Raw genomic sequence first — 23771 nt, forward strand, 5'->3', positions numbered from 1 at the left:
GCGAGGAGAGGTCTGTGGGGGAAGGATAGCAGCGCCGACGGCGTAGCGCAGATCTAGGCACGGTCGCCGCGCAGATCTGAGCACCGCACACAAATCTTTTCTCGTCCGCGTACAATAGCGAGATCACCAACATCGCCCATCACATCTACAACTCGACGCAAAATGGCAGAACTCACATCGTCGCTGACTCAGCCGGCGTTTGCGCTGCTCGGTAGCCCCACCGCGCATCTCAGCGGACTCGCGGGTATGATCGACTATATGAATGGCTTCGAGGCTTCTGAGGACTCCGGTGAGTCCGGCCCCGTCACGACGGAGGTTCTCGAGCTGTTTGGCGAGGACGAGGATGAGGATGAGGACGAGTCTACACCGAAGAACATCGAGGCTGCGATCACGCTTGTCGTTGACGCTGCCGGCGTACTGGCTGGCCCCGGCTTGCAGGTCCGCGATTTCGAGTCACTCTTCAACCTGCTCGTGTACGTCTCAGTGCTCTCCGTCAACAACGCGGACCACGTACTCAAGCTACTCGACCTTCTCGCCCACAGCTGCGACACGCACGCACACAGCGTTGCCGTGATTTCGGTGCTCTCGAACCTCTTCAACCTCCTCCCGCCGTCGAGTCCCCTCCGGCAACGCGTCTTCTCCACAGTCGTATCGGTGGCCGCAAAGACCGGTAACACGGCGCTGCTGCTGCCCCAGTTGAAGCAGCTGCCACAGTGGGTCGAGGAGTGGGAACTCTCTCCGGCCGAGCATGTCGCACTGCTCACGAGCATCGCGGCCGAGATCGAGACCGTGGATCTCAGGGCCTCGCTCAAGTACATGCTCGAGGCACATACTATCGCTGCCGCGAGCAATGTCGTGGTCGGACCAGAGTCAGCGAAGGCTGTCGTCCTGCTGGCACTCCGGGAAGCTGCTTTCCTCGATTATGGCGCAGTTCTGTCGCTCTCCCCCGCTGTCGACGCCGATCTGCTCGCACTGCTAACGATCTTTGTCTCTGGTGTGCTGACGGACTTCCGAGCCTTCGAGACTAGCCATCCCGGCTTCCTGGAGGCAAACAGGCTCGAGACCGACGCTTTGACTTCCAAGATTCGTCTGCTTACCCTCTCCACCCTTGCCGCCACATCCCCCAACCTCACCGTCCCATACAAGACTATTGCGACTGCGCTCGAGATCGAGGACGAGGAGATCGAGCTCTGGATCATTGACGTGATCCGTGCGGGTCTGCTGCAGGGCAAGATGTCGCAGCTCGAGCAGAAGTTCTTCGTGCATGGTGTCGTGCCGCGGACGTTTGGCATAAAGGATTGGCAGGACATCGGGCGACGGCTGGACGTGTGGAAGACGAGTCTGTCGGATGTGCTGGCCGTGCTGCGCAGTGCGCGCGTGGCCGCGCAGAACAAGATAGACAAGGAGAGGGTTGCGCCGGATGGCGTAGTGGTGTAAAAGCGCTTGTACTTTTATCTAGACATTACACAAAGAAAAGCTCCCAAAGAGCACGCGTGCCTGCCTAGCTGGGCAATTCAACATTACAAGGTTGGCTGCACGCGTTTCAGGGGTGTGTGCGCGCGGTTGCGCGTTTAAAGCGCAACTGTGGTGCGGATCGTGTGTTGTGCCATGGCGACGCCGAGGTCTCACGCTCCACGTCTTCTACGAAAGACGCCGTTACCTCACGACGCCATGTCCGTCCCCACCCCGCGCCTCTTCTCCTCCTCCTTCCTAAGGCACTCCGCAGCCACCGCCGCCCCCCAGTCTACACTCTCCCGTGTCGTCCTTCCCTCGCAATTGCGTGCACTACTCCCTCTCCCGCGGTTTGCTCCTTACCCGTCTCGCTTCCAATTTGTCCGCGGCTACGCTACACCCCCTGCCTCTCCAAACCCGTCGCGCGAGCCACCCAGTGTCAAAAAGCTCGCCATCATCGCAATCCTTGCGTCCTCTGTCTTTTATTTGCTCTCGAAGTCTATGAAAAAGGGTATGTGCGTGCTCTGTCGACATGTGGGGTACACGTTCCCTAATTGTTCGCAGAGCGCGAAGCGCGCCGTGATATCAAGTTAGGCAATCCCGAATTCCCACCTGAAATGCAGCGATACCGCACTTTCACTCGCGACGAAGTTAAAGTCATTTTTGTTCTCGGTGGCCCTGGGTGTGTCTCTTCTCTGCTCATTCGGCCGGTAACTTTTTACTAACCCACCTTCAGCGTAGGCAAGGGCACGCAGTGCACGCACCTCGCTCAGGACTACGGCTTCTCGCACCTTTGTGCCGGCGACCTATTGCGTGAAGAGCAAGCTCGCCCCGGCTCAGAGTTCGGCGAGCTCATTTCGACCTGCATCCGAGAGGGCAAGATCGTTCCCCAGGAAATCACCATCGCGCTGCTCAAGAACGCGATGAAGGACGAAGTCGCGAAAGGTCGTACTAAGTTTCTGATCGACGGTTTCCCTCGCAAGATGGACCAGGCCATCAAGTTCGAGGAAGAGATCGCGGTGTCAGAATTCACGCTGTACTTTGAGTGCTCGGAGGAAGTCATGCTGCAGCGGCTCATGAAGCGCAGTGAAACTAGCGGCCGCGCCGACGACAACATTGAGAGCATCCGCAAGCGGTTTAAGACCTTTATAGACACCTCCATGCCGGTTATTGACTACTACCGTGGCATGAACAAGATCGTCACCATCCCTTGCGAAAAGACCAAGGAGGAGGTCTACGATCTACTGGTTGTCAAGATCAAGGACCGTCTCACGCTGTAATTACAGTATTAATTTTGCATATCCACCTTTTCCCAGGATGACGCTAGGAGATAGATATCGGTGTAGAGCTTTCCTGTGTTGTGTACAAAACGTTTATTTTGTCGAATGTGTTTCTCAAACCAGCTTTTTCATGTTTGAGAACAATTAATAGTTATAGAGGTGTATCATATCGAAGAGCATTTATAGTAATTGGAATATAAGAATTTGCTATATCGATTGGGGTGGCGGTGAGAAGGTCGTCGAATTCGTAGACGACAGCCCTGGGAGCTTGCCTCTGGGCGTTTCGACACGCACAGCCGCTCAGGACACCTTCACCTCTTCATTCCACACATCGCTGCTGCATTACCAACAATCGCAATGGTGTTCCAGCTGTCAAGCGAGCACATCGCTCGTCTGGTGACCATCACCGTCGCCCTCTTCATCGCTTTTATTTTCTTCGGTGGCCCTGCTACTGCTTCGACCACAGAAAATGGAACGCCAGAGATCACGTCGAAGGTACATCACTCGTTAGCTTATTTTTGCATGGCATGCGGTATTACAGATGCTAACGCTTTGCAAAGGTTTTCTTCGAGATTGAGCAAGGAGGTCAGAAGCTCGGCACGATCGTCATGGGTCTCTACGGCGGCGTTGTCCCCAAGACCGCCGAGAACTTCCGGTACCGTAGCCATCGGGTGTTATGGTTATCGTCAGCCGGCACATAACTAACATATACGCAGTGCTCTTGCTACTGGTGAGAAGGGGTTTGGCTACCAGGGTTCCAAATTCCACCGTGTGATCGACAAGTTCATGATCCAGGGCGGCGACTTCACCCGCGGCGACGGCACTGGTGGCAAGTCCAGTATGTTGAACTGTTCAGGTCAATTGCATGCAAGATACTGATGTTTGATAGTCTATGGTGCTCGCTTCCCTGACGAGAACTTCCAGCTCAAGCACGTCAAGGCCGGTCTTCTGTCGATGGCCAATGCTGGTCGTGATACCAACGGCAGCCAGTTTTTCATCACCACCGTTGCCACCCCGTGAGTACTTTTGTTCTCCTTCCGAGAAAACACTATGGGCTAACATCTATAGGTGGCTTGATCGCCGTCACGTCGTCTTCGGCGAGGTCCTCGACGGCTACGACATCGTTACTAAGATCGAGAAGACCAAAAAGGGGCGCGGCGACCGGCCATCCGTCGACATCGTTATTGCCAGGTCCGGCGAGATCAAGGAGGATAAGCCCGAAGCAGTGGAGGAGACTCCAGCGGAAGAGGCTCCTCCAGCTGCTGCAGAACCGGAGCCTTTGGTAGAGCCCGCGAAGGATGAGTTGTGACTTCATGGCTCCAAGAATTGGTTGAAGAGCTACCTTCTCTGGAGTGCGCGCTGGTGATTATGATGTAATTACGGTGCGCAGGGCAATAATCTACCACCCGAAATGTACTATTTACTACAATACAAATAACAGGAATACGCTTGACATGCCAGCAAAAAAAGGGCTCACAGTTTCTCGTATTCAAGTTTGCCCTCAAGCTTCTTTGCCTCCGCAACCTTTCTAACCGCTTTCATAAGATCGTCCTGGATGATGTAATCGCGCTCGTCACGGATCGCGAAGAAACCAGACTCGGTGATCACATTCCGTATATCCGCGCCGTTGAAGCCGTCGCTCATCTTGACGAGCGCTTCGTAGTCGAGATCGCCCTGCTTCTGCACACCACTGGCGTGGATCTTAAATACCTCTAGGCGGCCGACCTCGTTCGGCAGGGGGATCTCGATCTTTCGGTCAAGACGACCGGCACGCAACAGCGCGGGATCGAGAGTGTCTGGCCGGTTGGTAGCCATTATAACCTTCGTCTTGCCGAGGTAATCGAAACCGTCCATCTGGTTAAGCAGCTCCATCAGAGTACGCTGAATCTCGCGATCCGCAGAGGTGCCCTCGCTAAACCGTCGGCCGCCGATGGCGTCAATCTCGTCCATGAAGATGATACACGGTTCGTGCTCCTTTGCATAGCTGAACATCTCACGAATTAATCGCGCGGACTCACCAATGTACTTGTCGACGATAGCCGACGCGGGAGAGAAGATGAAGTTTGCGCCGATCGTGGCGGCTACCGCCCGCGCAAGCAGGGTCTTACCAGTGCCAGGGGGGCCGTAAAGTAGCACACCCTTTGGCGGCTTGATGCCTACACGGAGGAAGAGTTCGGGGTTCTTGAGGGGCAGTTCGATAACCTCGCGCAGCTCGCGGATTTGCTCGTTGAGACCGCCGATGCCGGCAAAGGACAAGTCGCCAGGCTTGTAGGAAGTCATGTTGTACACGAGCGGATCGACTTCGCGGGGGAGCATACGCATGATTGTGAGGGTCGTCATGTCGAGAGCCACGCGAACGCCTTGTTTCAGCTTGACTTTGTCGACCTTGCTTCGGCAGCCGACTACATATCGCGGGCCAGAAGATGCTTTCACAATAACTGCACAGTGTGAGTATAAGACCAATGAGACTTTGGACACAATTTGGTTGCTTACATCGCTCCTCGTCGAGCTGCTTTAACACCTCGCCAATGATCTGGCCTACACTCTGCAGTGCTTTGATGTCCTATTCTATGTTAGCCGATCCACAAGCACTACCAATCACACGCAACACTCACATCCTCAGTCTTCTCGTAGTCCTTCTGCAGCCCGCGGATGCCAAGTCGCAGATCCTTCAGCTTCGCGTCGAGCTCTCTGTGTTCGAGAAGCTTCCGCTTGAACTCCTCTAGCGCACGTTCGCGCTCGACATCGACCCCTGGAATAGACGCGGTGACCGGCTCAGCCGGTGTTGCGGACAGTAGCGGCTGTGATTCTGCGGAATCGGCCATGGATGGGGCGTAGATCGGATATGATGTGAGCGAAGTGTAGCTACGTGGATGCCACTGCTGGCGAGATGATGCTCGGTGGAGAGGCACGTGCATCACCAGGTGCTGGAAATTACGTATACGTGCTGCAGATTACTGACTTTTTGGGCTAGGGCTGTGAGTCTGCCACTCAGTGTGAGGCGGTTGGATGAGAAGACTGGGTCCGAACGCTGCAGCTGTAAGGCCCCGCCGCGGCCTTATAACCGCTCCTCCCCGTCGTCTCTCTCGTCCTCTTGCACGCCCACCACCTTCGCGCAAAAGTTCTTCCCCTCTTTACATCCCCCTTCTTTCTGCTTATTTCTGCATCATGCCGATCTTGAAGATCTTTTCTCGCTACGTCTATGACTCGCGCGGTATGTCCCCAACACAGTAAATTTTCTTGCTATTCTTCAGATTTCTGTGCTGTTCTGGAAGTGGAATTATGTCAATGGCGTGTCGCAGTCGGGACTATATTGCCATTGACGATTAGTAGGAATGTGCTGTAACGCTGGATGTGTTTTGTGACGGCAGCTCGGCCCTCGATCTGCCCAGTTCTCCGCTTCAGCGTGTTTCTTTTCACGTTGTAGCATTTGCGATCCTGTCTACTTGAGCTGGACCTAATACCACTTCATAGGTAACCCAACCGTCGAGGTCGATGTCACCACCGAGACCGGTCTCTACCGCGCGATTGTCCCCTCCGGCGCTTCCACCGGTGTCCACGAGGCTCTCGAGCTACGCGACAAGGAGAAGGCCTGGGGCGGAAAGGGTGAGTTCTATGACGCAATTATGTAATTGGTGTTGCAATCTGGTTCTAACGACATGTAGGTGTCCTGAAGGCAGTCAAGAACGTTAACGAGGTCATCGCGCCCGCCCTGATCGCGTCCGCCATTGACATCAAGGACCAGAAGGCGGTCGATAAATTCATGATCGATCTTGACGGCACTCCCAACAAGTGTATGTATTTCTGTCTAGTCTGGCCGGCCCCGGGTCTTGCGCGCTGTATTGAGTGGCGGGTCAGTTGCGGTGCTGCGCTGTAGGGAGCAACAACGGTGGAGCAGCAGCACCGCGAGTGCTCCTCTCCGATTCCGAGTGGCGCGACACAGCAGGCCTCGGAACTGCGCGCGGGGCTAGCGGAAGCGTTCCGTGCGTTCTATGCTAACCGCAGTGGTGTTTAGCGGTCCTCGGCGCGAACGCCATTCTCGGCGTGTCGCTGGCGGTCGCAAAGGCGGCTGCCGGAGAAAAGGCATGTTCTGTTTTCGTCGCTCGGGTGCGGGGTTGCGGGGCACTCCGTCTGCCCCACGTTCTCTGGTGGCACCGGCGCCGGTTGCGACCCGGAAGCATTCCCCCTGAGTTGGCTAAGTCCGCGTTATTATCGTGCCCTCCTACTTTTCCCGACTTGCTAACCGCCTTCCGACGTGCAGAAAGTGCCCCTCTATGTTCACATCGCGGACTTGGCTGGCTCCAAGAACCCCGTCGTCCTCCCCGTGCCTTGTACGTTTTTTCGGATGCGTGCCCCTCCGCTATGCGCTAACCAACTTCCCAGTCCTCAATGTCCTCAATGGTGGCTCCCACGCCGGCGGTCGTCTCGCTATCCAGGAGTTCATGATCGCGCCCACTGGAGCGTCCTCTTTCGCCGAGGCTATGATCATGGGCTCCGAGGTCTACCACATCCTCAAGAAGCTCGCTAAGGATCGCTATGGCCAGTCCGCCGGCAACGTCGGTGACGAGGGCGGTGTCGCGCCCGACATCCAGACCCCCCAGGAGGCCCTCGATCTTATCTCCGACGCCATCGAGCAGGCGGGTTACACCGGAAAGATCAAGATTGCGCTCGACAGCGCTTCCTCCGAGTTCTACAAGGACGGCAAGTACGACATGGACTTCAAGAACCCTGAGTCTGATCCCTCCAAGTGGCTCACCGGTAAGGAGCTCGCCGAGCTGTACCTTGACCTCGTCAAGAAGTACCCCATCGTCTCGCTCGAGGATCCCTTTGCCGAGGACGACTGGGATGCGTGGGTTCACTTTTACAGCGCGACCGATGCCCAGATCGTCGGCGACGACTTGACCGTTACCAACCCCGCGCGAATCAAGACCGCCATCGAGAAGAAGGCCGCTAACGCTCTTCTGCTCAAGGTCAACCAAATTGGTACCCTCACCGAGTCCATCCAGGCAGCTCTTGACTCCTTCGCCGCTGGCTGGGGTGTCATGGTATCCCATCGCTCCGGCGAGACTGAGGATTCTACCATTGCTGACATTGTTGTCGGTCTTCAGAGTGGTGAGATTAAGACTGGTGCTCCCGCCCGTTCCGAGCGTCTCGCCAAGCTTAACCAGCTGCTCCGCATCGAGGAGGAGCTTGGCGACAAGGCCATCTACGCCGGCGACAAGTTCCGCGTGTCTGTTACTCTTTAAGTGCTGTGTAGTGTATAACTACCTGTGAATACATACTACAATTTGTTAAGATGTCAGTACATGTTGTGAATATTAAAGATTGGATTTATTATATTGGTGCTGGGCCCGGCTGATATGCGGTCTGACATGCTGGCCATTGACGGCGGTCTATTACTCGAGCCTATGCCTTCATTCTACTATCTGTTTGACTAGCTTGAAGTTTAATATAGTTGTTAAAATTCTGGAATTATTTTGAAATGTTGCGACTGGTGGTGTGTGAAAATGCGGTGGTCCTCAAGGGTATCGTGAAGTTGGTGCAGTGCGTGCTTTGAACGGACGAACAGCGTAAGCCTAGGCAAGACGCAGGGTTGGCAGATTAGAACAGCAGCGAGCTGCGTCTGCCTCTTTGTGTAGTCAAGCTACTTGGCTTGAAGCTTGGAAATAGATGGCGGCAGTTAATGTAGATCAAAAAGATTCGTCCATGAGCGGAAGCGCCTCATGGGAGAGATCGGACGAGACCACAGAGACCTGGCAATTGTGACTGAGGAGACAGTATAACTGTTGATCTGGGCAACTAGGATACAAGCACGCAATGATCATTTTCGTGCTCTTCTTCAGTCTTAAAGTCTGGGAGAAGTTCTTTTTTAATCTTAACAGGTAGTGAAAAACCGAGGTTGATCTCCTTCTCGCGTGGCATTCCACTATACGCGCCACTTAGCAGCAAGCCACTGAGCATCTTAGAAGCTCCGGTTCCTGCATAGCATCCGACTATGTGTTGCAGCGATCAGGATGCGAGAGCAGATCGATGTCTGCAGTCAATGAATAGAAGAGAGCAGCAGAGAGGGCGTGGATTTGTAGTCGTGGCGAGAATCGCGATTCGGACGTGTTGACGTTCTGTCAAGCACGATTCGCCACGCGTCACTTTGTCTCGCGCGTCGCGCTTCACTGTCCTCCTCCCAACCAAGATGGAAGTGAAAGAGTGTATCCCATATAAGATGCTCTTTGCTGCTTCGGGACACGCGCCATTCAACATGATTTCACAAGATGCATTTTACCTACGCACCGTCTCTAAGACTCCCGTCTCCAGACTCTAACGAAAACACTTACAACTCCTGCTTGGCCAGCTTAAAATCATTCTGTTTTCCAAGAGAGTGCGCCACCAACTTTTTGTATCCCACAACACTGTCACGAAGCTCCTCCTCGCCGATATGCTCGTTCGCAACATGTGCAAGCAGAATGGAGCCAGGGCCATACAAGTACCGAGCGTGCGACCCGTTAAGATGAGGAATATCCGTGCCGTACGAGGCGACAGTAGTATCGAACCCAGGCACCTCGTAATCACACCGGACAGGGGCATACATTGTAGTGAAGTCTACCGTGACATGGGGGATCATGTCGACGATGCTCTCGATCATCGAGACAACGCCCGGTAAATCCGCAGCAACGCGGACAGTCAGTTCGGCGCTGGCATTTGCGGGGATCACGTTAGCAGCGACGCCGCCCTTCAGAGTGCCGGCGTTGAAGGTAGTGTTGCCGAGCAGGTCGGAGTAAGGAAATGAAACCGTTTGTAGTTGAAACAACGCATCGATGAGGTAGTAAACTGCATTGATGCCTAGTTCGGGGTAGCCCGAGTGAGCTTCGTGACCCGTGGCGACGAGATCGGCGCCGAGCAAGCCCTTGTGGCCGACCGCGAGCTTGAGCTCGGTGGGCTCGCCAAAGATGACGGCATCCCAGGAGAGTCCGAGGTCGTTGGCCGTAGTCATTCCAATGCCCTCGGCTTCCTCGCCGACGACGTAGAGCAAGGCGATGTCGCCCTCGGCCTCGACAGCCTCTGACGAGAGCAGTTCGGTGGCCGCAACAATCTGCGCCGCCACGGAAGCCTTCGCATCGACAGAGCCGCGACCCCAGATGAAACCGTCATGCACAGAGTACGGAATAAACGGCGGGACAGTATCAATGTGGGAAGAGAGCAGAACTTTGGTCTTACGCTCGCTGCCACGATAGGCAAAGACGTTCATCCGGTTCGGGTCCGACGAGATTGGCTGCAGCTCGACGGTCCAGCCTGTACTCTTGAGATAGCTATCCAAAAACTTCGCCACGCTGCCTTCGGTACCAGTGACCGAAGATATCTCAATCAGGTTGCGATGCAGGTAAAGCAGCAGGTCCGAGGTATCCTCCGGCGGGGCAAATTCTCGATCGGGAATTACTGATACGAGCACTGTGTAGACGATCAAAAAGACTGTAAACAACGGCAAGAAGACTGTGTACACCTCCGAGTACTTTCGGAGGAGTTGTCGATAGTCCGCCATTGCTGATTGCTTGACCAGAGAGGCTGTGCGAAGTTTGGGCCCTGTCGCGAAGTGTGCTGATATGAATTTTGAGATGGTGCGGCTCAAACTGGATGCTCGGCGCCTTAACCGCGCGCATCACCATGACTTTCTCGCCCCATTCGGCTTGACCAGACCAACTTATATTTGGAAATTAACCGACATGACTGATGCGGATGCAGCGCATTGACACGAAATTCAGGATACACGCGCATTATGACCTCGGACATGATATTGTTGGTAGACTTCGACGAGACGATCACCGTCGAGGACACCCTCCACCTCGTTGCGGACGCGGCCTATCAAGCACATGCGAATGACGATGCTGCTTCTGATGACGCGATACCCAGCTGGAGCCACTTCAGTGAAACTTATATGGCTGACTACACAGCATTTGCGGCATCCTACAATGTAGCCCTCGCACAACGGACAACGATCGCCGCCGAGCTAGCCTATCTGGCTGCACTCGACAGCGTTGAAGAAGCATCTGTCCGGCGCGTTGAGCAAAGCCGTTTATTTCGCGGCGTCACTAGTGCGGATCTGACCACGCAAGCGTTGCGCGTGCGTCTGCAGCCAGGTGTTGGGGCAGTCTTGCGTCGTTGCAGGGAAGAGATGCACATGCGAATAGGAGTCGTATCCGTAAACTGGAGTGGTCTGTTCATACACGAAGTGCTGCGGCTTAATGGGATTTGCAGCGACGACGATGAGGATGACGGCTTGCAGATTTTCTGCAACGACATCGACCTGGACACTGCCGGTCGTGGCACTGGTTTGTTAACAACGGGATCGTTCTGCATGCGTACCGGCGCGCACAAAGCCGAGCTTCTCGCAGCCATCAGGGCGAGTCCGTTCACCGCTTCGCGGGAGGATATTGCGACACAGTTGGCGAATAGCCGTCTTCATGGTACGCTCAATACTGGTACTGACGACATTAGTATTACGCGACGACCGAAAATAATCTATATTGGGGATAGCACGGGGGACTTAGCCCCGCTTTTGAAAGCAGACGTCGGGGTCATTTTAGGAGACAAGAAAAGCTTGCGGGATACCTGTGCCCGAATTGGAATCGACATTCGCACTCTAGATACCAGGGGAGTGGAGGGCGACCGTAGACTAGTGAGCAACAGGAGATCGTCTTCGTCGCTGCATGACGGCGCCGCGGATGATGCAGTGCGGAGCAGAGTTCTGTACTCCATATCCAGCTGGCATGATATTCCGTCAAGCGGATATTTCGGTAGATCATCAGGGGCATTCTAAAGAGAAGAGCTCTACTGTGCTATTTGTGCGGTGCTTTGCGGACTCTGCAGTAAGCGCATACCTCGGCAGTGTTAAATTGGATCGGCATATCGGCATAGGGAGGAAGCAAGGACCAATGCAGACCTAGCACGACCGGGAAGCAGATAGATGAGAATTATGACGGGGATATACCATCCACATGTAGCTCATTAGCAGGGGATTGTTATAGATGGGCTTCTTAGGAAGTTACCAAGAGCGTTGTGCTCAGGCTCTGCAGCGGACGGCGGCGCTAGCAAATTACGCTATAAGAGACTATATTATTCTAGGCGCACTTCTTTTCTTTACAAAAAATGATCTGGAAAGAAAAGTGAGAGACCTTATTTCGCCGTACACGAGAAAGTTTCGCGGGCTGATTTTTGAGCTGGCTCGTGTTTTGGCTTTTGCAAATGTAAATCGAGCTTGGAAATAATACTGCGAAACTGAGTGCTTCCAGAATCATAATTTTGGTTTCTCAGTCCATGGACTTTCCAGTTTGCATTCATTCGCAGCAGAATCTGCTGTGTTCCATATTATGATCTTGTTAATTATGCACCCACACGAAATATTGAGCAGCAGAAGCTGCAAGAGTGTACTGTGTAGAGACTTACCCAGCTTCATGAGTCGTCCGGCACTAGGGCAAAGACCGAGAGGGGGCAAGAGGACTAGCATCTAGCTTGGCGCGAGTTCAATTTCCCGCGTGGCGGGCTAAAGCGCATGTCTAAGCCCCACAAAGTCGGGCAAAACAAGTTCTCTACGGCTGAATTTCTCGCCTGTTTTTGGCCGACCGCGTGTTCTGTGCTTGTGCGGCTCAGCGGCGGAGCGACCATTGATCGCCTAATCAGGCAGTTGCGCAACAGCAAACCTGTCCCTGGATCCCGCTCGCGCACGCCGTACTGGACTTGCTGCCAATCACCTTTGAGCTGTCTGGGCACTGTTTCTGATGATTTCCGGTGTTCTGATGCATTCTGAGCTACGTATTAACTTCTGTTGCTCGTTGACTTGTCCGCAAGGACGCCTATTCTCAGCGAGGCGTTCAACTGGTTGAACGCGACATTACCAGCGTTCAGCTTGGTTGTATCATCATTATTTGCATTGAAGTACGCGGAACAATGCTTGCGCGTTGTCTCCCGTCTCGTGGCGTCAGCGTCTACAGATGGTATCTCCCGGAACTGGAACACCGTTGGGCTCCGTGGGCTTTCCGCATTCAGCTCGGCGCCAGGTGTACGCTAACCGGTGCTTTAATCTCTCGCTCTAGATTCCAATCACATGGTAGCCATGTGGCCATGTTAGCGCACTCGCGTGGCTACCACGCGATAGGTTTCCCCTGGATTAGTGTCCAGGAGATGTCTCATGGATACCCCCTCCCTCTCTCGTGCCTCCTGCCATGCGTGGGCGTAGTGCTCTGCGCTCTGGCATCTGTCAGGCTGTACGCCGGTGCGTCTGGTATATAAAAGACGTCGCGGATCCCGCTCTAATACCTCCCTTCCTCCTCCTCATCAGCTGCACACACCTCACTTCCTAGTTTCCGCTCTTTGGCTATCGGTCGCGCGTTCTCTCTTTCTATTTCTTTCTTTGGCTCTTTCCTGTTGCAATGAAGGGACTCTCTGTGTTGGCTGTCATGGCTCTCCTCTCCTCCGCTCTCGCGCTTCCTACTCCTGTTGCGTGAGTACCATCTGTGTTCGCTCTATCGCTCGTCCACGACTGACTATGTTTAGCGACCTTCGCCGTCGCGAGGCTGCTCCCGAGGCTGATCCCAGATCCATTATTGGTACCAAGAGCAACCCGCTCTGGGGACGCGACGCGGCCCCCGAAGCTGAGGCCCGCTCGATCATCGGTACAAAGTCGAACCCGCTCTGGGGTCGTGATGCAGCTCCAGATGCGGAAGCTCGTTCTATCATCGGTACGAAGTCGAACCCGCTTTGGGGTCGTGACGCCGCTCCCGAGGCAGAGGCTCGTTCTATTATTGGTACCAAGAGCAACCCGCTCTGGGGACGCAACGCTGCTCCTGAGGCTGAAGCCCGCTCGATCATCGGTACAAAGTCGAACCCGCTCTGGGGTCGTGATGCAGCTCCAGATGCGGAAGCTCGTTCTATCATCGGTACGAAGTCGAACCCGCTTTGGGGTCGTGACGCCGCTCCCGAGGCAGAGGCTCGTTCTATTATTGGTACCAAGAGCAACCCGCTCTGGGGCCGCGACGCTGCTCCGGAGGCCGACGCCCGCTCGATTATCGGCACCAAGTCTAACCCTCTCTGGGGGCGGGATGCTTCTCCCGAGGCGGAAGCTCAATCTATCGTTGGCACCAAGTCCAACCCACTTTGGGGTCGTGATGCTGCTCCGGAAGCTGAGGCTCGTTCCATCATTGGCACCAAGAGCAACCCATTGTGGGGTCGTGACGCTGCTCCCGAGGCCGCCGCCGAGGTTTAATCAACCGGCTAAGGATTGAGCTGGCTAAAACAATTTTATGTTCCTGATTTTTGTATTTTTGGATATACCGGACCGCCAACAAACTGGAAAATCAACGAGATGAACAGGCTACAGAAGAAAACTTGGATTTTGCATTAGTTTAGTTGAATTTTTCTTTGGTAAGATTAGCTAGTAATATCATCTTACTAATTGAACAATATTCGTGTGAAGCCGGTGAAAGACTAACACGCGACTAGAGGCCGCCAGTTCGATTTCACGTCCTCTTAGATTTAAGGTTCTTTTACGACGCGTCTCACGCGCATCTTACGCGTTTGCCCGTTTTCGCGGCGTTTGACTGCCACTTACATCACGCGGTTACCTCAAAACGTCGAATCGCGATCTCTGACTTAGTACTAAGAGAGATTGGCTTGTGGTTTGCTTAAGATCAAATTTACAACATAACTTAGTCTGTATAGCGTACATACTTTGCTACGGCCGTGTTCAGAACATAACGGTCATAGAGGTATCTAACATTTATCATGCAGGATCGAAGAAAGGGCTGTCGAGCAAAGGCGAAGTGATTACTTATGCCGTCTCATAAGGCTAGCACATCGTCGTCCCATAGGGGCAATACCTTACGCCGCAAGCAGTGGTCACCCCGCTCCCGACACAGTGTCAGCGACAAGCCGCGAGGCGGATCCTCGTCGTTTAGCCGCAACCGATCATCATCAGCCTCGTCTCGCCAGTCCTCTTCTACTGCGCAGACGAAACGTCTGTCTGCTGTGAATTCGGCATCGGAGTCATCATACGTGAACGAGGGTCCGGGGCAGTACAACTATCTCGATGAACGGAGCCGGTCTACCAATAGCAGCGGGAGCTCGTATTTTAGTGACGCGAGGCCATTTTCAAGAGCATCCTCACGCAAGTTTTCGAGAAATTCAATGGTACCCATGTCAGCAGCCGGTGCGGGTGCGGCGGGAGGTAGCATCTCGCGACCGTACTCTGCCATGTCGACGCGGTCGGCGGCAACCGCAACTTCAACCCCACGCGTGATCTGCGCAGTATCTGAAGGCCGTGGGGTCGCATCAATGGTTGGATTGTGCTTTTTGTCCGTGGACACAGGCGAGTGTGTGGTGTGCGAACTCGCAGATACGCAGACATTTGTGCGCACGTTGCACAAGATCAGCGTGTACCAGCCCATCGAAATTCTCTTTCCGTCCTCGGCAGTTACAGAACAGCAACAATACCAACGGTACGGTGGCGGCGGCAGTAAAGCAGCAGCGGCGCCGATAAGCACGTCAGCCTCAGCCACGAACTCATTGCTGCTGGGAATCGTGCAGGACAACTTCACCGAGGCTCGCGTGATCGGCGTGCCCCGGCGGTTCTACAACGAGAACGACGGGCGGGAGTATATTTCAGACTTGACGTTTCCGAAGGACGTAAATGACATACGGGTGCTTACTGCTGCAAAGTATGTTTTTTGTGTGGCGTGCAGGTTTTGAAGAGGTAAGCGGCTAACGAGCAAAGGTTCTATGCGACATGTGCGCTTTCAGCCGTTTTAAAGTAACGATATTATTAGAATGTCTATTGGCATTAATTGCTTATTAATTGCGATAGGTATATTGATGTTCACATGAACTTAAAATTTGCTCGGCATAGCTTGCGCATTCGATACGAGGGCAGTGAAGGTAAGGGGAACTACAGGAGGAAGAACACAAGCATTAGCTGAAAAATTATAGGAAGCATGATGATTGACAACAGCACGGTGAAGTATCTGGAGCTGTTGCAGAATCTCGACAATGTAAAATCGCAATATTCGTTGTTTGGTATTCTGAAGAACACGGGCACGCCGATGGGCGTGCGGTTATTGAGGGCGCAGATCCTGCAGCCCCTGACTGGTAAAGATGTTACGTCACTATTGTTGCGTTGGGGAGTGCTGAAGTTGATAGATATACCAACGCTGGAGGCGAGATACGACGCACTCGAAGAACTAACGCAGAATGAGGAACTTTTCTTTTCGTGCCAGTCGTCGCTTGCAAAGTTCCACGATCTAGATCGGCTGTTGACTTCCGTACGCTGAGTTTGATGTGGATGTGGGCGATGTCGGACTGACATTTCTTGTCTTAGCTGGTGTCGCTGCCTGCCAAGGAGGCTACGGTTCAGATGTCGGAGCAGCGCATTAACGACATTATTTTACTGAAAGATGCGGTTGCGAGACTGCAGCAAATAGAAGCGTCACTGCGCGGCGTGCGTTCTGATTTGCTGGCGGCAATCAAATCTCTGTGTGCGGATCCGTGCGTTGCGGAAGTGCAGGCGTTGATCAACAGCAGCATCAACGAGGACTGCAACTGGGCCAAGACCGCGGTCGAGCTGCGCAATCAGCGGTGCTACGCGGTAAAGCAGGGGCGCAACGGCTTCTTGGATGTCGCACGGCAGACGTATAATGAGGTTACGGAGGATGTACTGGCGAGCGTGGCCAGGCTGAAGGAGACGTACGAGGATCTTGAGAGCATGGAGGTGAAGTTTGAGATTGCGCGGGGGTATTACCTGCGCGTGCCTGTGCACGAAGAGAAGAACCGGGGCATGCTTCCAGCCGAGTTTGTGGACCAGGTTGTTGTGCGGAAGCAGCATATTGAGTGCACGACGATGGAGCTGAAGAAATTTAACGGTAAACTGAAAGACGCGCTGAGCGAGATCATGCTGATGTCTGAGCAAACCGTGGAGAGCTTGGTTGAGGAGATACGTGCGCATATTCCAGGGCTGTACAAGGCGTGCGAGGGGGTGGGAATGCTTGACATGCTGGTGTCGTTTGCGCATGTCGCTACCTCTAGCGAGCAAGGGTATGTGCGACCGATTATCGTTCGCGGAGGGGATTGCACCGATGGCGAAGACGAGGACAGGGTGCTTGCGGTAAAGAACGCGAGACATCCGGTAAAAGAGATTGTGATGCAACGGCGCGGGTCTCGCTTTGTGGGGAACGATATCTACGTCAATAATCGCACGTCGCGGTTCCAGATTATCACTGGGAGTATGCCAGAGGACGGAAAAGTAGTTTGATTTTGAGATAGGGGCTGATGCTGACTATAATTAGCAAATATGTCGGGCAAGTCAACGTATATCAGGCAAGTGGCGCTACTGTGTATTCTGGCGCAGATGGGGAGTTTTGTGCCGGCGGAGCAGGCGCAATTTCCGATATTCAAGTGTTTGCACGCGCGTATTTCAACGAACGAGGAGGACGACATGCAGGTGGTGAGGGCCGGTCGGGAATGGGGAGGCGACGCTGAGAAGCCCAGCCTGGCCGCAACGAGTACGGGGGCGGCTGCGACACAGACGTCGACGTTTGCGACTGACATGCGGGAGGCGGCGTTTATTCTTGCCAACGCGAACGCGAACGGGTTGTTACTCGTGGACGAGATGGGACGGGGGTCGTCCGTACAGGACGGGCTTGCGGTCACGCTCGCGATTGCGGAGCAGTTGGTAGAGACACGGGCAGTGGTTGTGTTTGTGACCCATTTTACAGAGATCGCGGAGGTATTAGGCACACACTCTGCGGTTGCAAATTTGCACATGTGTGTGGAGATGGAGGAGCGTCGCGGGGGAGGCAGTGATGGTGCGGGGAAGATGAAGATGCTATATAAGATCGCTGACGGGACAAACACCGAGACAGGACACTACGGGTTGCGGCTTGCGGAGCTTGTGCCACTGCCGCGAGGGTTGTTGAGACGAGCGGGGGAGATAGCGGAGATGTTGCTGGAGCGGCGACGGCGGGTTGAGGAAGAAGGCGCGGAAGGGGAGAGAGGGAAGAGCAAGACGATGATTGCGAAGCGGCGAAAGAGCGTTGTTGATTTATACTCGAGTCTGCGGAATGTGTGGCGTTACTGCGAAGACCGGTTTAGTGGGGGGGAGGGAAGGGCGGAAGAGGAGCAGAACGATCGCGTTTTAGGAGGGTGGCTCTGTGACCTGCAAGCGCGGTTTGTGGAGCGGATGAGCGAGTGATGGGGAGGTGAGGGCAAGACAGGTGAACTAGCTTGCGCAAAGGAGAGGCGTGCTGTGTTGCTGTGATAAGAATAGACTAGGTGTGAGACTAGGCAGCAAGAAGCAAGACTGGTCGTGAGGGGCTGGGAGGGAATGAGAGAAAGGGAGGCAGTAGTGTAAAAGTATGAAGAGCGGCCGCGTGGCTGCAGCTCGGAGGGTCGCGTGTTGCCAGCACGCTAGCGCGGCATGTCAAAGAGCCGCGCAGAGATACGACAGATGGCAAGGATCATCAACTCAACGGGCTCTGGGGGCGTTCAACAGGGACTCCATGATTCACGACCTCAGGAGCGGCAAGGGGAGCGGACGATTAGTGCGTGTGTGTCGACGCCGTGTAAGACAGGGGGGGCTGGACAGTTGCGACTACGGAGAAACAGTAGCTATTAGCTAGCTAGCTGAATGATCGCCAGGGAGTGACTTGCGTCGCGTTCACGGGAATAGGGAAGGTGCTTGGGTCTCGACCCGCTGCGTACCTGCGTCAGCGGTGTATGACATAAAATGTGTAATGGCGGTTCAACGGCCGCAGCGGTGGAAGCAAGTGAAGGGAGAGAGCAGATATCCGGTGTGTGGGGACCTCGACCGGCTCGGCCGGCCGGGCCATATGTCAAGTACAACGGTCGACGGCTGCCGAGCACATGTCTGGGGATGTGAAGAAGAGACCAGGTAAAATTACGCTGGCGTGGCCATAGACCGCAAGTCGAGAACGGCAGATAATTGCGCGCAGATCGTCCGCGCCTTGTAACCGAGCAGACGCACGCTACGCACAACAGCACCAAGTGTGATCAGTGAAGTAACTAGAGAGGGAACGTGGTAGCTAATATGAGATGGTCATTGTCGCGGCGCTAGCAGGAACAGGCAAGGGGACGCGGCAGGTGGGACGGCAGAGCGGACGTTAAAAAACGTTGCGTATACGCACATTCGGAACAAGCTCCGCGTTGGCTGGTCTGTGCGTGGTAAGGGTACTGAGACTCGTGCAGAACATGATAGCACGATCGTCCTCCCTGTGCGCGACGCGCGAGAAACTAGCATTCAATGTATGCGGATGCGGATCTGTTGGCAGATGTATACTGTCCCCAGCATACCGCGCAGGAAGGGCGTTGCGACGCGAGAGCACGCAAGAGGTGCGATTCCGATGTGAGACACCCGCGGTTAAGGTTATACGCAGGCGAGGCTGACAGGCGCTTAATTAGTTTGCTAATAATTCCGTGGCCCGACGGGGTCGGGCGAGAGCAAGTCGCGACGGTGCGTGCATTTTGGTACGTCGAGGCTTCAGTCTAGCAACAGCTTGAACTAGGTCGCGGGTGTTTCATGTGCCGCCGACAGGGACTAAAAGGGGGATCAGCGAGGAGTAATTACGCAGTGACGTCAACGCGTTGTCTATGCGCGTGAGCCCATGGGGACGGGCCTACGAAAGTGGTGTGGAACCGGAGCGCTTGAGTTGGAGCAGTGTGGCGAGATTGGCTTCATGCATAGCACGTGTTAATTTCCCGCAGCGGGCGGATTGCGGACGGCCGGACACGAGGGCGGTGCTAAATAGCCGGAGGCTGGTGTGGGGTCTTCACGAGGAGGCGGAGGAGCAGGAGAAGGAGCGTGACACGACGAGTTTAGGGCGGCGCGGGCGCAGTCGCGAGACGGCGACGAAAGCGCGGGCGTAGCAAACCGGCTAGGCCGCAAGGGGCAGTTCGGGAGTAGCCGAGGGCAGATAGGGGGCAAGCGAACCGAACCGAACCGAACCGTGCCGTGGCGGCGGTTGCGAACCGGGGGGTTGGAAGCGCGGGCGCAGCAGGAAGCGGCGAGATAGAGAGTGCGTAGAGTAGGTGCAGTGCGTGAGCGGTGGCGGAGTAACGTGCTGCTGTGAGTAGGGTGCTACTGCCGTGTGAGCGTGAGCGTGAGCGGGCCCTTGGCGGCGCAGGGCAGTGAGCAAGTGCAGCGCGGCGGGCGGAGGCGGAGGAGCAGACGCGGATCGCGCCTGAGCGGCGGCCACACCGCAGTGCAGCGCGCGACGCTCGTGAGTGCGCTTAACGACGTGCTCCTCGTCATCGCCGGCGTGCTCGCGATAGTGTATATATTCTGGCTGCTCCGCGCCGCTGCTCGCCAACTCGCGACCTGAAACTCCCTGCCGCGCCGGACTGCACAGCACAGCGTCTCCCCCAGTCCCACTCGCCGCCGTGCTCACCCCCACGATCGCCCGTCTAGTTCCGCCTGTGCCTGCCTGCTCCGCCTCCGCCCACCCAGCCCCGCGCGATCGCACCCCGCCGCCCGCACGTTGATGCTGCCCTCCGCACCGTCCACGCCTGCGTCCTCCGTACCGCCTGCTGCCCCCGCCCCCTTTCCCTTCCCTCTCTACCAGGAAGCTTCGTCCGTTTCAGGCGCGACACCCGGCTCGACCAGCCCGTCCTCGTCCTCGTCCGCGTCGCTCTCGCCCTCGCCCCCCGTCGCTGACTTCCTGCGGCCGCTCCCCGTCGCATCCCCCCCGCACCAGCTCGCACCTCTTGCGCAGTACCACGCGCAGCACCAGCAGCGTCAGCACCACTACGCCGACGGCGCCCAGCAGGCGTACCTGCCCCTGTCCCTGCACCAGCAGCACGTTCTCCCCAGCTCCGCCCCGCACATGTACGACAACCACCGCTCCACCTCGCTCCCGCTCCACCTCGCTTCGGGTCCCCTGCCACAGCAGCAGCTACAACACTCCACGCCAATGCTGCAACAACAGCAGCAGCAGCAACAGATGCTGCTGCACCCGTCTCAGCAGCAGCAGCAACCCACCTCGCATACACTCATGGGCGCGTCTCGCTACGACGACCCGTCCGAACTCTATACCTATGAGCTCAAGGTCGTGCAGCAGCCCGTGCGTGCGCGCATGTGTGGCTTTGGCGACAAGGACCGTCGTCCGATCACCCCGCCGCCCTGCATCCAACTTATTATCAAGGACAGGGCCACCGGCCGCGATGCCGACATCTCGAAGCTCGATGTCTCCTTCTTTGCTCTGACCGTCGAGCTCTGGTCCGTCGACGAGACCCAGAACCTCTCCCTCGTGTCCACGCTGCCGCTGTCTTCGATTGCGGCCCAGCAGGCGCAGAACCAGCAGTACGCGCAGTACCACCAGTCCCCGAACATGAACCATGCCCCGACCACCCCGGCCTTTGTCGCCCCGCCAGTGAAGAACCTGATCGGCAGCGTGGTGGCCACCGCGTTCAAGCTGTACGACCCTGCCGGCAACATGGGCATCTGGTTCATCCTGCAGGACCTCTCCGTCCGCACCGAAGGCGAGTTCAAGCTGAAGGCCTCGTTCGTCAACCTCGGATCGCCCCTAACGCCGCTGCTCGCCGGCGATCCCGCCGCCAGCATGCAGCACTCGTCTACCGCCACCGCGGCGCGCAACTACAGCAACGCCAACAAGCCGTCCTCCTCCGGTCCCAGCTTTGGCGCGTCGTCCTCTGCAAATACACCGCCACTCATGGTCATCAACACCGGCACCGCGCGCTTCCAGGCCACTTGCTTCTCTGACAGCTTCAGGGTCTACATTGCGAAAAAGTTCCCCGGTGTCATCGAGAGCACCGAGCTTAGCCGCTGCTTTGCGCTGCAGGGCATCAAGATCCCCATCCGCAAGGACCAGAAGAAGAATTACGACAAGGACAACGACCAGCAGCCACAGGCGCCGCCGCCCCCTCAACAGCCCCAACAGTAGCAGTAAAGCGCTCAAACGACCGTGCGGTTTCGGTGTACACGAATAGGCGTTTAGTTTTGTTTTGATGTCTCGCACGATTTTGTCATGCTATTTTGTCTCTGCTTTTTGTTGCATGGTCTTGTCTATGTTTGAATACGTAACCGGAGTTAATGCCTAGGAATACCGTCATTTGCACGCAACGTTATGTGTTCCATATTTAGTTCTGCTTAGACAGTTTTGCAACTCATTTCAAAACCTCGTATTGCTGTATCATATAACAATTATTTGTAACCCAGCCTGTAAGTACCGAATAGACGAAGACTAGCCATTAATTAGTGCGTCCTATGCCGTTGTATAACTCCTTATGCGAACACCACCCGTAAAAAAATCATGCCATCCAATTATTGCACCAACTGCACACGCTCGTGTCCCGAGACACAAACGATGTAAATAATGATGACGTATGACGCTGTAGGTCGCGTGACTTGTCGATCTGGCGACGGCATATGAAGCATGCGTTGCGCCGGGTGAGGAAGTCGCTGTCGTCCGCGTAGACTTCGCGCAGGTGGCACGGCGGACATATCCAACCTGCCTCTTTGTTAGCACGTGAAATGTGGGGTGGGCGCACGAGCGGACATACGCGAGTGGAGTTCGCATTGGCAACGGCCGCGCATGAGTGAGGAGCGGCATGTGCTGCACACGTGTCGTGCGCGCGGACTTGAAGCGGCATGTGTTGGCGTTTTCGAAATGCAGTTCTATATCACATGCATTAGAGCTCCGTTCAGCGCACACACGCCCCCCGACAGCAACATACGCGGCACACGGCGTTGTCGCACCGCATACACCGTCCGCGCTCGAACTCCTCCGTGTCTTTACACGCAAACGTGGCGACGGTGCATCGAATCGTCAGCGAGCGCAGGTATGCGTAGTACTCGTCTGTCTCGGAGATTATTGCGTTGGCGAATTGGCAGACGAGGCGCAGCGTAGAGAGGTCTTTGTAGCCAATAAAAGTGGCGAGGACAGAGAGCACGGGCGGCGTGGCGAGGAGGTCGAGGAATTCCGCAGCGCATTTGTCATGGCGGACGGCGGGCGGAGGCACAGCAGCGGCGGTGGTACTGCCCCGGGCGGTCGGGACGGTAACTGGCGTCGAGGACGCGCAGTTGGTGAACTCGGCCTCTTCTTCCTCCCCGTCCCCCTCCTCCGCGTCGTCACTATGGGTATAAAACAAAGAACTCCGGACCGTACGCAGCGTTTGGTGGTTGAACGCCGAGTAGTCGCGAGTGTATGAGGACGAGAGCGAGGAAGCGGGTGTGGTCGCCAGCGATATCGAGTCCGACGACGGCGAAGAGGACAGCGACAGCGATGAGGAGGATGAGGACGTGGACAGCAGCAGCGGCGCGTGCATTTGGAAGTACGCAACGTGCCGTACCGGCGGCATGGGTATGTCGTCGTGCGCCATGTCGTCGATAGTCGTGGTCGTCGCGGTGGACGTATCAACACATGCGACTTACAGTGCAATCAGCGCAGCACTCTCGAGGAAACCCCAACCCACAGCATCAACAACGCACGCACACACGCGTGCCCAAAATAGGCTAGCCGCAGAGGCTGCAGGGGCAGTTGCGCTAACCCTAAGCTGCTCGGTTGCATGGCCAGCATTAACGTCGCCGCACTGCAGCCGCGCGCCCAGAAGAATGCCTGCCCTTTCTGGAAGTTGCCGTGGCTGAGAAGCTGAGAAGCTGGATCGCGATGGCCGCGGGCAGTGTGATTACTTGCGCGGTTACTAGTTGTCTTGTTGCTTAAGAAAGAGTAGACATGGCTGCAAAGAGCGGAGCCGCCTTCGTTGTTGTCTCTCACCGATACGCGGCGTGTCCCGCACCATAACGTAAATCCGCGCAGTTAACTGAGAACGGCCAGCCATACTCGGCGACTAGCGCGCTGCGCAACTGCGCAGTGGGCCATCTCTCCGTTAAGACTTTCCTTGTGATCCGGAAAAACAACGACGGCCGAGGTGAATCGTGCGGTGATGACAAAGAGACCCTGACGATCGATCTGGCACGCGGAAATACAAACGGAGCTGGCCGTATTAAGGAACAGCAAGCGCCTCCTGAGC

At 55.7% G+C, this 23771-nt stretch overlaps 11 protein-coding genes across 11 annotated transcripts; 8 read left to right on the top strand and 3 right to left on the bottom strand.

The window, feature by feature from the left end:
• Positions 1-116: 116 nt before the first annotated feature.
• Positions 117-1520, top strand: V1518DRAFT_415995 (uncharacterized protein). Its single transcript, XM_066903941.1, has one exon. The coding sequence runs from the start codon at positions 163-165 to the stop codon at positions 1435-1437; it is 1275 nt and encodes a 424-aa protein (XP_066759828.1). The 5' UTR covers positions 117-162; the 3' UTR covers positions 1438-1520.
• A 67-nt stretch (positions 1521-1587) lies between these two features.
• On the top strand, positions 1588-2942 carry V1518DRAFT_415997 (adenylate kinase-domain-containing protein). Its single transcript, XM_066903942.1, has 2 exons — positions 1588-2134; positions 2189-2942. The coding sequence occupies exons 1-2, from the start codon at positions 2070-2072 to the stop codon at positions 2730-2732; spliced, it is 609 nt and encodes a 202-aa protein (XP_066759829.1). The 5' UTR covers positions 1588-2069; the 3' UTR covers positions 2733-2942.
• A 24-nt stretch (positions 2943-2966) lies between these two features.
• V1518DRAFT_416001 (Peptidyl-prolyl cis-trans isomerase B) lies at positions 2967-4232 on the top strand. The gene is made up of 5 exons (XM_066903943.1): positions 2967-3227; positions 3293-3387; positions 3449-3570; positions 3622-3748; positions 3801-4232. The coding sequence occupies exons 1-5, from the start codon at positions 3090-3092 to the stop codon at positions 4039-4041; spliced, it is 723 nt and encodes a 240-aa protein (XP_066759830.1). The 5' UTR covers positions 2967-3089; the 3' UTR covers positions 4042-4232.
• On the bottom strand, positions 4115-5609 carry V1518DRAFT_416003 (P-loop containing nucleoside triphosphate hydrolase protein). The gene is made up of 3 exons (XM_066903944.1): positions 5348-5609; positions 5226-5295; positions 4115-5170 (listed from the first exon to the last, which is right to left on the bottom strand). Exons 1-3 carry the CDS (start codon positions 5555-5557, stop codon positions 4206-4208), a joined length of 1245 nt encoding a protein of 414 aa, XP_066759831.1. The 5' UTR covers positions 5558-5609; the 3' UTR covers positions 4115-4205.
• A 166-nt stretch (positions 5610-5775) lies between these two features.
• Positions 5776-8204, top strand: V1518DRAFT_416005 (Enolase, C-terminal TIM barrel domain-containing protein). Its single transcript, XM_066903945.1, has 6 exons — positions 5776-5946; positions 6207-6338; positions 6398-6526; positions 6748-6815; positions 6994-7063; positions 7116-8204. Exons 1-6 carry the CDS (start codon positions 5901-5903, stop codon positions 7976-7978), a joined length of 1308 nt encoding a protein of 435 aa, XP_066759832.1. The 5' UTR covers positions 5776-5900; the 3' UTR covers positions 7979-8204.
• A 783-nt stretch (positions 8205-8987) lies between these two features.
• Positions 8988-10421, bottom strand: V1518DRAFT_416015 (uncharacterized protein). Its single transcript, XM_066903946.1, has one exon. It carries the CDS (start codon positions 10264-10266, stop codon positions 9061-9063), a length of 1206 nt encoding a protein of 401 aa, XP_066759833.1. The 5' UTR covers positions 10267-10421; the 3' UTR covers positions 8988-9060.
• V1518DRAFT_416016 (uncharacterized protein) lies at positions 10375-11951 on the top strand. Its single transcript, XM_066903947.1, has one exon. It carries the CDS (start codon positions 10501-10503, stop codon positions 11539-11541), a length of 1041 nt encoding a protein of 346 aa, XP_066759834.1. The 5' UTR covers positions 10375-10500; the 3' UTR covers positions 11542-11951.
• Positions 11952-12952: 1001 nt separating this feature from the next.
• On the top strand, positions 12953-14180 carry V1518DRAFT_416019 (uncharacterized protein). The gene is made up of 2 exons (XM_066903948.1): positions 12953-13221; positions 13275-14180. Exons 1-2 carry the CDS (start codon positions 13151-13153, stop codon positions 13981-13983), a joined length of 780 nt encoding a protein of 259 aa, XP_066759835.1. The 5' UTR covers positions 12953-13150; the 3' UTR covers positions 13984-14180.
• A 369-nt stretch (positions 14181-14549) lies between these two features.
• On the top strand, positions 14550-17958 carry V1518DRAFT_450461 (muts domain V-domain-containing protein; the record flags this gene model as incomplete). The annotated part of the gene is made up of 11 exons (XM_066906509.1): positions 14550-14842; positions 14948-15188; positions 15303-15433; positions 15490-15525; positions 15580-15650; positions 15702-15860; positions 15912-16033; positions 16090-16990; positions 17054-17211; positions 17251-17818; positions 17849-17958. 11 exons carry the CDS (start codon positions 14550-14552, stop codon positions 17956-17958), a joined length of 2790 nt encoding a protein of 929 aa, XP_066759836.1.
• A 1955-nt stretch (positions 17959-19913) lies between these two features.
• V1518DRAFT_416028 (velvet factor-domain-containing protein) lies at positions 19914-21993 on the top strand. Its single transcript, XM_066903949.1, has one exon. It carries the CDS (start codon positions 20264-20266, stop codon positions 21680-21682), a length of 1419 nt encoding a protein of 472 aa, XP_066759837.1. The 5' UTR covers positions 19914-20263; the 3' UTR covers positions 21683-21993.
• On the bottom strand, positions 21798-23231 carry V1518DRAFT_416030 (uncharacterized protein). The gene is made up of 3 exons (XM_066903950.1): positions 22476-23231; positions 22302-22416; positions 21798-22249 (listed from the first exon to the last, which is right to left on the bottom strand). Exons 1-3 carry the CDS (start codon positions 23118-23120, stop codon positions 22050-22052), a joined length of 960 nt encoding a protein of 319 aa, XP_066759838.1. The 5' UTR covers positions 23121-23231; the 3' UTR covers positions 21798-22049.
• Between the last annotated feature and the right edge of the window lie 540 nt (positions 23232-23771).

This window comes from Limtongia smithiae (genome assembly GCF_038497785.1).
Source record: "Limtongia smithiae strain NRRL Y-17922 unplaced genomic scaffold V1518scaffold_5, whole genome shotgun sequence".
In the NCBI taxonomy this organism is placed as follows: domain Eukaryota; kingdom Fungi; phylum Ascomycota; class Lipomycetes; order Lipomycetales; family Lipomycetaceae; genus Limtongia; species Limtongia smithiae.

Excerpts from the sequence above, each read along its gene's own strand:
- V1518DRAFT_416015 (XM_066903946.1), bottom strand. The coding sequence starts at position 10,266 with ATGGCGGACTATCGACAACTCCTCCGAAAGTACTCGGAGGTGTACACA.
- V1518DRAFT_415995 (XM_066903941.1), top strand. The coding sequence starts at position 163 with ATGGCAGAACTCACATCGTCGCTGACTCAGCCGGCGTTTGCGCTGCTC.
- V1518DRAFT_416028 (XM_066903949.1), top strand. The coding sequence starts at position 20,264 with ATGCTGCCCTCCGCACCGTCCACGCCTGCGTCCTCCGTACCGCCTGCT.
- V1518DRAFT_416016 (XM_066903947.1), top strand. The coding sequence starts at position 10,501 with ATGACCTCGGACATGATATTGTTGGTAGACTTCGACGAGACGATCACC.
- V1518DRAFT_416003 (XM_066903944.1), bottom strand. The coding sequence starts at position 5,557 with ATGGCCGATTCCGCAGAATCACAGCCGCTACTGTCCGCAACACCGGCT. Across the intron at positions 5,296-5,347 it reads ACTACGAGAAGACTGAGGAT|GACATCAAAGCACTGCAGAG; the intron begins GTGAGTGTTGCG and ends AACATAGAATAG. Across the intron at positions 5,171-5,225 it reads GCAGCTCGACGAGGAGCGAT|TTATTGTGAAAGCATCTTCT; the intron begins GTAAGCAACCAA and ends CACACTGTGCAG.
- V1518DRAFT_416001 (XM_066903943.1), top strand. The coding sequence starts at position 3,090 with ATGGTGTTCCAGCTGTCAAGCGAGCACATCGCTCGTCTGGTGACCATC. Across the intron at positions 3,388-3,448 it reads AAGACCGCCGAGAACTTCCG|TGCTCTTGCTACTGGTGAGA; the intron begins GTACCGTAGCCA and ends ACATATACGCAG. Across the intron at positions 3,749-3,800 it reads ATCACCACCGTTGCCACCCC|GTGGCTTGATCGCCGTCACG; the intron begins GTGAGTACTTTT and ends TAACATCTATAG.
- V1518DRAFT_416005 (XM_066903945.1), top strand. The coding sequence starts at position 5,901 with ATGCCGATCTTGAAGATCTTTTCTCGCTACGTCTATGACTCGCGCG. Across the intron at positions 6,527-6,747 it reads TGACGGCACTCCCAACAAGT|CGGTCCTCGGCGCGAACGCC; the intron begins GTATGTATTTCT and ends AGTGGTGTTTAG. Across the intron at positions 7,064-7,115 it reads CGTCGTCCTCCCCGTGCCTT|TCCTCAATGTCCTCAATGGT; the intron begins GTACGTTTTTTC and ends CCAACTTCCCAG.
- V1518DRAFT_415997 (XM_066903942.1), top strand. The coding sequence starts at position 2,070 with ATGCAGCGATACCGCACTTTCACTCGCGACGAAGTTAAAGTCATTTTT. Across the intron at positions 2,135-2,188 it reads TTTGTTCTCGGTGGCCCTGG|CGTAGGCAAGGGCACGCAGT; the intron begins GTGTGTCTCTTC and ends ACCCACCTTCAG.
- V1518DRAFT_416019 (XM_066903948.1), top strand. The coding sequence starts at position 13,151 with ATGAAGGGACTCTCTGTGTTGGCTGTCATGGCTCTCCTCTCCTCCGCT. Across the intron at positions 13,222-13,274 it reads GCGCTTCCTACTCCTGTTGC|CGACCTTCGCCGTCGCGAGG; the intron begins GTGAGTACCATC and ends GACTATGTTTAG.
- V1518DRAFT_416030 (XM_066903950.1), bottom strand. The coding sequence starts at position 23,120 with ATGGCGCACGACGACATACCCATGCCGCCGGTACGGCACGTTGCGTAC. Across the intron at positions 22,417-22,475 it reads GCGACAACGCCGTGTGCCGC|AACTGCATTTCGAAAACGCC; the intron begins GTATGTTGCTGT and ends CATGTGATATAG. Across the intron at positions 22,250-22,301 it reads CCAATGCGAACTCCACTCGC|GTTGGATATGTCCGCCGTGC; the intron begins GTATGTCCGCTC and ends ACAAAGAGGCAG.